The sequence below is a fragment of the Nanorana parkeri genome, unplaced genomic scaffold (assembly GCF_000935625.1).
Source record: "Nanorana parkeri isolate BGI_ZX_2015 unplaced genomic scaffold, ASM93562v1 scaffold1022, whole genome shotgun sequence".
Taxonomy (NCBI): Eukaryota; Metazoa; Chordata; class Amphibia; order Anura; family Dicroglossidae; genus Nanorana; species Nanorana parkeri.
The window spans coordinates 27784-41323 of record NW_017307290.1 but is presented as its reverse complement, the minus strand read 5'-3'; the positions used below and the strand labels follow the sequence as shown (position 1 = coordinate 41323).

General features: G+C 40.5%; 1 protein-coding gene across 1 annotated transcript in view; it reads right to left on the bottom strand.

Moving 5' to 3' along the window:
• The window catches only part of LOC108795892 (reversion-inducing cysteine-rich protein with Kazal motifs-like), a 41806-nt gene that overhangs the window by 571 nt on the left and 27695 nt on the right, over window positions 1-13540 (bottom strand). Inside the window, exons 5-7 of the mRNA XM_018567221.1 lie at window positions 6357-6567; window positions 3473-3546; window positions 517-669 (exon numbers count right to left, since the gene is read on the bottom strand). Coding sequence (XP_018422723.1) covers window positions 517-669; window positions 3473-3546; window positions 6357-6567 — 438 coding nt within the window. The remainder of the gene's footprint in view (window positions 1-516; window positions 670-3472; window positions 3547-6356; window positions 6568-13540) is intronic.

Below are 13540 nucleotides of genomic sequence, written 5' to 3'. Positions count from 1 at the left end.
ACTGTATACACATTTTTAAAAAATTTATATTGTGGTGATAAATTCCCCAACACTTTGCAGAATATTCTAAAGCATTCCTTGTACTCAAGTATAGTATAGCCAAGTATCGTATAGTCTGCTCACAGCCATACAGACACTACTCGAATGCCAATATAAGTAGTTGTTGGTTAACTCACCAGTACAGTACTGGAGGAACAGGTATTGGACACAATCTCCAATTAAAGAGTGTCCCTTTTGGAAATTGAGTGAATGTGTCCTTTTCTCTTCTGACCATCAAAACTCTGATACATGCTGAGTTTTGGGGAAACATACATGGGGTATGATATTGTCTATTAACTCATAAGACATACCATGTTGTTTCAATATTTTTTTAGTATATTCCCAACAGAAATGCAGCAATAAAAAGATGTATTTGTAATTTGGGATACACTTTTGTCGGTGATGGTCCACTATAGTCCTTTAGACAGGTGGCTCTCTACCTGAAAAATATTTTTGGACAATAGTTGAATTATTTACCTGTATTGCTTTAGGATGAATATCAACTGGTACCACAAGGACTACTAGCTCTGATTCCACGCTGAGGTATCCAAATACATCACACTGGGGTACAGATATGTGAGGCCTTATTTTCTCCAAGACGTCCATGACTGTTACTGGCATTTTCTTTATCTTTGAAGAAAATAGGATCTTGTATAACTTCAAGTATATTCAAGAACAAGAATTTAAAATATGGTGATAATAAAAATGGTGATAGACTGTTATCAGCTGGAAAATTATCAGTTGCAACATGTGTGCAATGCATTTCATTATCACAATTTTACTTTTTTACGAGGATTATTTTTAAACTATGACCTGGACTACAGACATTTCTACTTTCTGTATATTAAACAAAGCAAGACTGTGACGCAGGATAACAGCATTTCCTTGTATATGGCAGAATTTTTGGTACACAGCTCAAATTTTCAAGGTTAACTGGCAAGTGTGCCCCTTCCAGTACTGTGAAAATTGGGGGTGACAGGGGCAGTATGTACAGGAGAGGAGCACAGAAGGTATGATGGAGGCAGTATGTGCAGGATAGGAGTGCAGAGGGTATGACTTGTCGGGTATGGGCAGGAGAGGGATGGAGAAGGTATGAAGAGGCTGATATGAAGTGGAGAAGGTATGAAGAGGACTGGTCTAGCAGCCCAGGGGGAGCCAGCGAGACAGAGGATCAGGCCAGTAAATCTACTTTAAGTCCCCTAGACAAAATAAGCACTTAACCCTTGCAGTGCTGGGGTAGCCCCACTACATGGGTAAGATTTTCAGTAGTATTAACTATAACTGAATTTCTGTACTCAACATAAAATCCTTTACTCTCAGTTTATTGAGGGACACATGGTTTAGAGACAACTGGGTTATATTTAAAAAAAAAATAGTAGTCATCCTGGTGTTAACCCTCCCACTCCCAGCATGCTTCTGTTTTGTAACAAAGCAGTACAGAGAGCAAGAGTCGTAGGTGTGGGGCCTGTGTCCCTCGATGAGCCCCAAGAAAAGGATTTTACGGTGAATACGAAAATACAATTTTCTTTCTTGTTCACTGATGGACAAAGAATTAAAGGACAATTGGGACATTTAAAAAGCAGTCCAACTAGGGGGTGGGAAAGACAGCTAGGAAAGATGCTGCCAATAACAGAGGTACCAGAAGGACCTTATGGCCAAAGCTGATAAGGCCTGAAAATCCACCTGGTAAAACGTAAATAACAGAAGATCAGGTAGCAGCTTCTCAAATCTGGGAAATAGTTGCCTTATGCTGAATAGAACAAGAAGTGCTCACAGACCTTGTAGACTGTGCCTTGACAGGAAAGGGTGGAACCTGATCCTCAAGACCATAAGCTTGAATGATGATCTGTCTGAGCCATAGAGAAATATGAAATATATGTGAACGAGAAGCTGTTTCCTCTTTGTGGATACCATCAGGTATAATAAGGACAATTAAGGTGCCCATACACCTGCTGATTATCATACGATAATCGCGGGTGATCCCGCGATCGTACGATTATCAGCAGGTGTATGGAAGGCGTGCAACCGTTTCTACTGTAAGGTCGCACTGTTTGTCTCCCGAGCAGGCTTGAAAACTCGCCGGGAATTGTACGATTTTCGGCGGGTTAGTGGCTTGCGATGATCGCAAGTCCGATCTGCTTGTCCAAGACGGGCAGATCCTACAAGCTTTTTATTACCTTACAACCATCGCAGGATGAAAGTTGTGCGATGGTTGTAAGGTGTATGGGCACCTTTAGTCTTTCTAACGAAAGCAATGACTGTAATGTCTATGCACTGCTCAAGCTACATCCAGACAATGAAGGGAAATCTCCTTCTGATGTACTGGAGGAAAGGAAGGTAAAAGTCCTGGTGGGGGTGAAAGGATGAAATCACCTTGGGAAGGAAGGAGGCTCTAGGCCTTAACACCTTGCTCTTCTGTAAAACTAGAAAAGCTTCTTTACAGGTCAAAGCCACCAGCTCAGACACACACCTCGCAGAGGTGATGGCAACAAGGAAAGTAACCTTGTCGTGAATCTGAATTAACGGAATTAACCTGGCAACTTCAAAGTGCAGTTTTTGAAAAGCCAAAACAACCAAATTCAAATCCCATGAACAATGGGTGAACACGCAGGTGGAGCCACATAAAAGATAGGAGGCTTCCGATCTTTGGAACAAGATTTGCCCCTTAAATGGTACTCAGAGCCAACTGTTTATCCAAGCCTGATTGCAAAAAAGGTCAGGATTCATCCCATGCAGTATTTCCTGGAAAAGAAAGTTTATTTCCTCACACCAAGCATAGTGTGTCTTCCATGTGCGATTGTAGACCTTCCAGGAAGAAGCTTTTAGCATTGTAGGAATCACTGATTCGGAAAGTCCCTTGTAACTCAAGACCTGGGCTTTAACAGCCCAGAGTGGTAAACCAGTCCTTGAGACAGAAGATCCAGACAGTGGGTGTGAAAATTAAAAAAAACACAACAACAAAAAAAAACTTGTCCAAAGAGTAAAGTGGGGGCCCAATCTACTTGCCCCTCATGACAATCTACTTGTCCTGATACAAAAAATTATTTTAACCAAATACGTATTTAACTATGCTAAGAAGCGCTTCTCATTTGTCATGATGGTCAGGTGACCGTGGCAACCAATGAGTGCTCACAACGGGCGTGCGAAATTCAAAAACCCTAGCACAGGGCTGCACTGGATGGCAGTATGGAGTGCAGATAGTACACCTGTACCGGCGAAGTGGATGGGGGACCATTCGCCGAAAGGTAAGTATACTTGGGGGAGCGGCAGATTTGAGCGCGGAATTCCATTTTTCCAAAGTGCTTGGGAAAGTGAACTTTCCCTATAATGCACATTGTGCGTGTTAGAGAGCGCTGCTGCCTGGCTTCCATAATATGGCACAAAGTGGAATGGGGGTCTCCCTCTCTCTCTCTCTCCACATTTTTAAATTTACCTTAGCAAAGGCATCTAGTTTTTCTTTGTCAAATAAAATCCTTAAAACACCAGAACATAATGGACAGCATGCTCCTGTGTAAACAAACAAAAGAAAAATCAGTACAATTGAAGGAATTATAAAGATGATGCACCATTCTCATATGTATCTAATTGCTTAGATTGTGTTGTAACCAGCTAAAATGTGTCCATTACAATGGGGTACAGTCCATACTGTAAAAATAAAAGTATATTCCAATATAATTAATATTATTTAGAGGTAAGTAAATAATGGAAATCTACTTTGCTGGTGATTAATAAATGTGCCCGAGGATATACAGAAAGCCTGCCCCAACTTATACACAAACCCCCAACCCCAAGTCACATCAAAACAGGTCAGAATTAGTACACAGTTCTGACTGGTTGTAATATAACAATATAAAAACATAATAATATTACAAACAGTACATGGAGAGAGATACTCAGGGATCAAAAGTGTCTAATAGCTCAATAATGAAGGTCTAGCTCTAAAAGTGGGAGGGACTAATACTTTTGTCCTCCACTTTCTAAATAAATGGGTTGTAATCAACTATACCAGTGGTGGCGAACCTTGGCACTCCAGCTGTGCCAAAACTACAAATCCCAAGATGCATCTGCCTCTGGGAGTTATGTCTGTGGCTGTCAGAGCCTTGCAATGCCTCATGGGACTTGTAGTTTCAAAACAGCTGGAGTGCCAAGGTTCGCCATCACTGAACTATACCAATATAACCTTTTACCTTTTCTTGACCTATGTGCTCATGTGCTATGTGACTTTTCGTTTGTCTATTTTCTGCATTATTTCTTTATTTGTTATTATTATTATTATTATATAATATTTATATAGCGCCAACAGTTTGCGCAGCGCTTTACAATGTAAGGAAGACATTACAATTACAATACAATTCAAGACAAGATGGTAAGGAGGGCCCTGCCCCTGAGGGCTTACAATCTAAAAGAGGAGGGGGAAATGATACATGAGGAGGTAGCTGTGAGGGGATGAATTATTTGAGAATGTGATGGTTCAGTGGTTAGGTTGAGGTGGGATAGGCTTCCCTGAAGAGATGAGTCTTTAGGGAACACCTAAAGACAGTCAAGGTGGGAGATAGATGGACAGGTTTAGGTAAAGAGTTCCAGAGGATGGGAAAGTCTCTAGAGAAGTCCTGGAGGCGAGTATGGGAGGAGTTGACTAGGGAGCTGGAAAGCAGGAGGTCTAGGGAAGAGCGGAGTGGACGGTTAGGGTGATATTTTGAGACAAGGTCTGAGATATATCCAGGGGCAGAGTTGTGGATGGCTTTATAAGTGACTATTAATATTTTGAATTTTATCCTCTGGGCGAGTGGAAGCCAGTGTAGTGATTGACAGAGGGGGGTTGCAGACACTGAGCGGTTGGTCAAGTGAATGAGTTTAGCAACTGCATTCATGGTAGACTGAAGGGGGGATATCCTGTGTAGTGGAAGGCCAATGAGGAGGGAGTGGATGAGTAGTTTTGCGGTTTCCTTGGTGAGGAAGGGGCGTATTTTGGAGATGTTACGAAGGTGAAAGCGGCAGGATTTGGATAGTGATTGGATGTGGGGAAGAAAGGTGAGGTCTGAGTCAAGGATGGCGCCTAGGACCTTGGCATGAGGGGAGGGCTGGATAGTTGTGTTATCAATCTCAACTGAAATGTTGGGGGAAAGTGCATGGGCGGGAGGAAATATGATGAGCTCAGTTTTTGAAAGGTTGAGTTTTAAGAAATGTTGTGACATCCAGGCTGATATGTCAGTTGGTAGATTAGTAACACGCAAGGACACTGAGGGAGAGAGTTGTGGAGTGGAAAGATACATTTGAGTGTCATCGGCATAGAGATGGTATTGGAAGCCATGTGAGGTTATTAGTTGACCAAGAGAAGAGGTGTAGATAGAGAAGAGAAGGGGTCCAAGGACAGAGCCTTGGGGAACCCCTACAGAAAGAGGAAGAGGAGGGGAGGAGTTAGAATTGTAGGTGACACTAAAGGAGCGCATAGATAAATAGGAGGAGAACCACGAGCACAGTCTTGTAGGCCAAGCGACTGAATTTTTTTGAGGAGCAGCGGGTGGCCAACAGTGTCAAAAGCAGCAGAGAGGTCTAATAGCAAGAGTAAGGAATCGTGGCCATTGTTTTTAGCTGTTATTTGGTCATTTGTGAGTTTTAGGAGGGCGGTTTCAGTGCAATGTTGAGGGCGAAAGCCGGACTGAAAGGGGTCCAAAAGGTTGTTATTAGCGATGTGGCAACTCAGGCGGTTGTAGATAAGGCATTCTAGTAGTTTAGCGGTGAATGGGAGTAAGGAGATAGGTCTAAAATGATTGAGGTTGGTAGGGTCCAGTGAAGGTTTTGGTTCTGGTTGGGACTAAATTATTTTCTAAAAATATTCTTATTAGTCAGTTAAAACATTGAATATTAATATTTTCTCTGATAATTTAAAGCTATTTTAATAGTCTTACTGGTTGGAATAAATAACAAGTAATAGAACAGCTGAAATACCTTTCAGAAAGCAACATCAGCTTCAATCTCACCCTAGTGCTGCATACCTATCTTAGCTTAGGCACTTGGCCATGTGATTGCTGATAAAAGTAGTCACTCAGCTAATCAAACAATAATCTTCCCCTTCAGCAGAGATCACATGACCTAGTGCCTAGGTCTTTAGATATGTGACTAGCACTGAAACACTTAAACAACATCTTCTCTAGAGAATGTAAGTATTAAAACACTTCTAACATTCTTTATTTAACCATCTCTTCACGGCTGTTAACAGTAGCTGTACAGATCCACTGCATCTCAAATGTCTGATAATAGGACAGTAGTTAACAAATACGATCTATTTTTATTGATCTATACTTATGCTTACTTACCAGGAGGTATTATTGGCATACAACCAGATTTAGGATTTAGGGGGCACTTTACTGAGGAACACTCAGTATGGAAACTGTGATCTGAGAATATTCCAACATCCTGACACCGTCCATAGTAATCCACAGCCACCCGATCATAATATGCACTGCATACATTGCTGTATGTTTCCCCATTGTGTCCACAAACTGGTTCCACAGATTTGCAGAAATGCTACAAAAGTTAAAATTGTATAAGATTACATTTTTGAATATTACATTATCATCAGTTAATTATGAAGTAGTAATGAACCTAAAAGAAATAAAAACCACACAAAAAAATATCTGTGTAACATGGATGATGCAGGAATGGTCCAATAATGCAGTGGGTCCAGATAACCTACACCCCAAGGTACTTAAGGAACTAAGTGAGGTTATAACAAGACCATTATTCCTCATTTTCAAAGACTCAATAATGACTGGTAGAGTCGCAAGTGATTGGCTGAAGGCCACGGTAGTTCCAATATTCAAAAAGGGGGTAAGATGCCAACCTGGGAACTATAGGCCGGTCAGTCTAACATCGGTGGTTTGTAAACTGCTAGAGGGCATAATTAAGGACTATTTGGTAGAATTTGTTCAGGATAATGGGATAGTTAATGACAATCAGCATGGGTTCAGGAAAGATCGTTCCTGCCTGACTAACTTGCTAACCTTTTATGAGGGTGTAAGTAGAGATATGGATGGAGGGAGGCCGGTAGATGTGGTATATCTGGATTTCGCAAAGGCATTTGATACGGTACCACATAAACGATTACTACACAAGCTGAGATCTATGGGCATAGATGAGGTGGTGTAAACGTGGATAGATAGCTGGCTACAGGAACGGGTCCAGAGAGTATCTATAAATGGCACCTTTTCAGACTGGGCTAGTGTAATAAGCGGTGTGCCTCAGGGCTCTGTGCTGGGACCCATATTGTTTAACCTGTCTATTAATGATATCGGGGAGGGTGTGAATAGCCATATTTCAGTGTTTGCAGACGATACAAAAATAGGGAGGGTATTAGAAACGGACCTAGACAGTTTAGCATTACTGGAGGACCTGGATAAAATAGGGGAGTTGGCTAATATATGGCAGATGAGGTTTAATGTCGATAAATGCAAAGTAATGCACTTTTGGAAATAAAAACAAGCAAATGGGTTATGCAATTATGGGTATGCCACTAGGGAAGTCAGAAATAGAAAGACATGGGGGTCATTGTAGACCACAAACTAAAGGGTAGTTTGCAGTGCCAGGCTGCTGTAAACAAAGCAAGTAGTGTCTTGTCCTGTATTAAGAAGGGGATGTACTACAGAGACAAGTCTATAATTGTGCCACTTTATTGAGCATTGGTTCGGCCTCATCTGGAGTATGCGGTCCAGTTTAGGTCACCAGTATTAAGAAAAGATGTCCTATATCTGGAGAGGGTCCAGCGGAGGGCAACTAAACTAATTAGGGGAATGGAGGACCAGAGCTATGAGACAAGGCTAATAAATGTAAACATGTTCACGTTGGAAGTAAGGAGATTAAGGGGGGATATGATTTTCATGTACAAGATGCTCAATGGTGACAGCAACATTGGCAACAAACTCTGTAAGATTAACTCCGTTACAAAAACTAGAGGCCACCACCTAAAATTGGTGGAAAACAAATTCCAGGACAAGGGGCATCATCGGCAGTGATTTCAGCCAGGAGTGTGGAATTGTTCAAGAAACTCTTGGATGATTTCCTGAGGGACCGTAATATACAGGTGTACAAGTACTCCTAAGAAAGAGATGATGCGCGGACCTATATGGGTTGGACTTGGACTTATGTCTTTATTCAACCCCAAATACTATGTAACTATGAATCAAAGATATTAAACACTTAACACCCATTAGACTTTTAGCTGAGTAAATGAAAATGTGGCACAAAGCCGATAGCAGATTTTATTATGTTTCAAAGAACATCTGGTATAACAGCATACCAGATGTTCAAGTGTTCTAAACTAGTCACCAAACTTTAGTCCAAATTAGGTGATTAGCCATTTACTACTTTCCCACATCTGTGCCATAAGTATACGCTTAAGCTATCCATAGATGACAGTTGCATGATTCTGTGACCATTATGTCTGAGTGGGGTCCATCACCCTGCCAGGTGGCCAGTGGAGGAACAATTGACCGGGCAGTTCAGAAAAGTCACCAGATTCTTATTGTTTTTCTTCCTGAAGATGTTAAGCTCTGGTTGCATCTGCCACTACCATTGATCTCATTCCCTTTCATTTGAACAGAGACCAGCCAAACTGAACATTCCTGTTAATCTATTGCTTAGGCCTTGTGGTTGCCAGAGGGTGGTCACATTATGTCAGCACAGTTGACTTTCTTGCTTGTCCTGTGGGCTATATTTGGCTCTCATTAAACTTTGAGGTTACTATAGTGTCTCTACTTATCTGTTAGAACATATGCTTCATTATAGTATTTTTAATAGCATGAAGCCAAGCAGAGGTAATGTTATACATTATTAATAACATTGTTAAGTGCTATTTTTCATATTTGGTTTGGTTCACTGGTGCTTGCTATATGTTTATGTGGCACATAAATTGAAAAAGTTGTGGGTCTTTCTCTATAAAAAATATTATTAGGATTCATCAAAGGTGTACATATGCCTTCATCCTTATCTAAAAGTCAAACAAAGAACCTGCAAAGGCCAGTTTTGCATGTGTTACTTCTCACATTTACATAGCACTGATGTATTTTGCAGCAATATAAATGGTTCACATGTTCTCATGAATCATTCTCATTTTCTCAGTCATGTTATCAATCATGTTATGATCAATCAAGTGTTCTCACCACCAAGTGAGGTAACGTTGATTTGTAGGTTAATCAATGTCAAGTGACAGTGACCACTCCTGGGAGATGACCCTGATTTTCTAAAGGAGTAATGTATGTTCACTTTGCAAAGTTTCTCACCGTCTAGCACCCCTGTACTGTCTCCAATTCCCCATTGACACTATTGTATACTATGCCCTCTTTTACTATTCCTGTGCTCTGCCTCCTGTACTCTTCCTCCTGTACTCCTCTAAACTGCTGCTCTTGCCCATCTGCAGCACCCTCTCCTGTGTATTTCTCATGCTCCAGGTTTCCTGAGGACTGTCCTCCACTATATGTATCCTGCTACCGAATGTAGGCCTTTACTGTATTATACTATTATAAATGATGTTCTTTTAGTAGTGTTTTATGTTTTATTATGGATGTCAAACTGTTAGTATGAGTCAATCGCTTTATATGTAGTTGTTATACTGTGTCACAGGACAATGTTTTCTGCCACCCTGGTTGAAGATACCAAAATGTTATAACCTGTGTGCAGCCTTCATTCATATAGGAGCTGCTGTCAGGGTTCCTCAAACACAGAGGAAGCTGATCTCTGCAGTTTACCCCTTAGTGTAATCTGTAGGCACAGCTGTCATTCTTACAGTCGGTTCTACTCTATGATTTAGGAGGGCTGGCAGCTGGGGAAAAAAAACTTAGAAAATGTAAAATTGACAGCCCAGTCATATTCCCGGGGAAATCCACTGTAATCTGAAATACTCTGCAGGAACAGCTGTCAGTGCTTCTAATACATAGAGCAGATTTCAACCATTGTCTTAATCAAGTCAGTGGGGCTTAGCTCTTGGGAGCAGCAACATCTGCACCTTTTTCCCCAACCACGAGCCCAAGGCTGAAGTCTCTCTAGCCTTTGTGATGGACAGAAAACCATACTTGCTTAACTACATTAGTTACTCTTTATACTGTATAGGCACAATTCTTGGGTAAAAAGAAATATGTTGCATGGAAGTTACACATTTTTGCAACTGTACTCTGACTTCCAACCACCTGTATCACTGCTAGTTCTGTGGCCGTTTGTAGGTGAGCAATTAAAAAATTAGTAAAGCTGATGTATTCGTTATTTTTCACAAAAAAACCCAAGAAATTATAGTTGGAACCAATCAAAACACTTGCTTTGACTACGCTGTCCTGGAACATACAGCTGTAAACTAACTGCTGAATGTCACCACAGGTGATAACTTTAATTGTCTAGATACTCTGCTGTTTTCCAAATAAATGGAATTAAACTGAAATATGAATTGGCATGACTGGCTGATAATGTGGTTTATATTAGTTAAAAGATAAGTAAAGTCAAAGCTTTTTTTTACAGGGGTACATTAACTAATCTTTTCCTGTGACCCAAAGTCAGCGTATAGCGTGCTATTTCTCGCTATATGCAGGCAGCACAGAGGTGCGCTGCAGCCGGGAAAGATCCCAACAATATTGTCAGGATCCATCAGTCTGTTTGATTGACTGCTGCTTCTGCCTCTCTAGAGCCAGCCAGCTGTGCCCACCCCTCCCCTGTCTGTCCCTGCAGTGACCAAGAGAGGAACAGAGGGGGGAAGGGGGGATTTCTACGGGAGCCGTAACTGACTGTAAGGATGAGACCGTGAGATAAGCAGTTATTTAATCATTCAGCTCTTGGTATATAGAGCTGTCATGTGACAGCTGCATTGTCCCATGCCTGCTCTACGTATACTCTCCCGATTCTTTTCCTTTTAAAGAAGAATGTCACCATATAACATTCTTGAAGGCTGCCATTACAAATCCAAAAAGTACTTTGCCGGGTAGATATTTATATGCATTTTATACACAAATTAGAAACCCACAACTGATATTCCTTGTTTCTTATCAGATCTAGTTAGTATATTGTTCATTGGGTTCTCAATATCACCTGCCACACATCAAAATAATTCTCAAGAAAGTTGATGACAATTCAAATATTCCTCCTCCAATAAAGGATCTCTCCTGATTTTGCTGATTGCACAATTATGAAAACAAAGCTACACACTGGGATCAATTTACTAAAGGAGTACAGTATGTTCACTTTCAAAGTGAAGTTTCACTTTGCAAAAAGAATTTTCATTTATGTTTGTGAAGGAAGTGAAACAAAGTGAAAATTCACTTTGCAAAGAATCAATGTGCAAGAAACTTGGAGGGAACTCCACTCCAAGAAGAACTGAATGGAGTGTGTGCTGAATGGCGTAGTAGAAGGAAGTAGAAGGAACATGCCTTCCAGTGGGCTCAGATCATCCTGTGCTGTGAGGCTCCCAGCTCCCGAAGGGCTCTGCTCACACTGCGTCGCTTGTGTTGATGGCTTGGGTTGATGCTGCACAGAAGTACAGAAGCACTATTGTCATCAGCACAGCCCAGTCTGCATGGGAACACTACTGGTACCAAAACAGCCCAGTACTCTGCACAGAAGCACTACAGGTACCAGTACAGCCCTAGTATACTGTAAAGGAGCACTACTGGTATCAGCATAGCTCAGTACTCTTCAAAGCAACACTACTAGTACCAGCACAACCCCTCGAGATTGGAGCTTAGTAGAATGATGTTTCTTGCTAGAACTTTGATTTCACAAAAGTCAATTTTGTCACATCTACCTACAGTGGGCAAATTTAAATTTTCATTTAGCTTAACGAATACAGTGAAGTTGTGCTGACTTCAATCAATCAATCACCTGTGAGCAAAAATCCCCTTGCAAATCATTGGCTGTTTTTTGCAGAGTGAATTTCCACTGTATTCACTAAGATAAGTGACAGTTCAGTTTGAAAGTGAACATGTTCTACTCCTTTACTACAGCAGGGTCACTATATCTATTGAGACCACAAAGAGTCCAACTTCTTTAAGATTATTTGACTGTGAGAATTACTGCGGAACCCCTTTAGAAAAGGGTTTTCTATGTGCATGTTTCAGGCATAGCTTGCTAACATTTTTAGTATTATTCAAATGACAATAAAAGATGAAGTAAAACAGGAAATGAGTAGACATTTAATTAATGCAACACACTTCAGTCTATAGGGTAGAAAATTGAAAATGTTTTTGAATGACAAACAGAATGGAAAAACTCAGCAAATGTTGTACACTAACTAAAACATTAGCTAGCAAACTTGTGACAGTACTTTTTTGTTCACTTGCAAGTTTACAGCGTCTTGAAGTTGGTTGCATTAATCCCTTGGATATTTACAAATGAAAACAGACACATGTAAATTTAGTACCATTTTACTATCATGAACCAAACAATTTAAAGTGTATATGCAAATGAAACTATGAAATGATACAATACTATGATGGAAACATAATGGGAATTGTTTTACAGTAACAAAAGTTCCTTACTTAAGAACTTTCGTATAAGAAGCATTCGTATCAGTGTCTGTTTCAGTGATATCCACTGTAGTCTTGGGAGAGAAAAATAATATGTTGTCAGAATCAATCAACAGAGAACATTGTCTGGAAAATACTTTTTTTTTTGTTATTCAAAATTTTAGTCCCTTAGTCTTACCTGACATGACCCCTTATATGATAGTTGTTTTCCTCTTTGATACAAAGTGCAAATGTTGGGATGTTCCATATTATCACTATCACATACTGGATCTCGCAAATGTTCACATTTAATTTGACGTGGCATGCATTCATATTGGCGGCATTCAAATTTCTCAAAGCTGGTAAGGCAGACCTGTCTTCTTATAATGCACCTGTGTAAAGCAAATTTGGTTTAGGGATCTTCAACATAAAATTCATTAACTGACATTAATTAAAAAAACATGTCCAAAAGCCTAACATCGGTCTTAGAAGTTAAAATTCTAAAGCCTTCAAGCCACACAATGTCTCCAGGGAAATTATATCACTTTTTATGAAACTCAACAAGTTCTGCCCTACTGACCTTGAACTAACTTGCGGTCTGGGAGTCAGACAAATGGCCTCTTTCATCAGAGGCCATTAAGTACATGTATGACATAGTGGGGATTGTTTACTAAAGAAGTAGAAAGTTTAGTTACCTAGTGTAAACGTCAAATACTCAGTTATGAGCAAGGAAATATAGTAATTTTCATTGGCACGAATGCTTGGTTGATGTGAAAACAGCTTCACTGGGAATAGCAAATGGACAATGACAACAAATGGAAAATTCAAACACAAGGGGCGAAGGGGGTTCTTCTCAGTTCGCGCGGTTAGGGTCTGGAACTTGCTGCCTCAAGCAGTGATTTCCGCAAATAGTCTGGAATCATTCAAGAAGCTTTTGGACGATTTCCTGAGAGAACGTAATGTACAAGGGTACAGGTACTCTTAAGAATGAGAACACTCAGGGACCTACACACACACACACA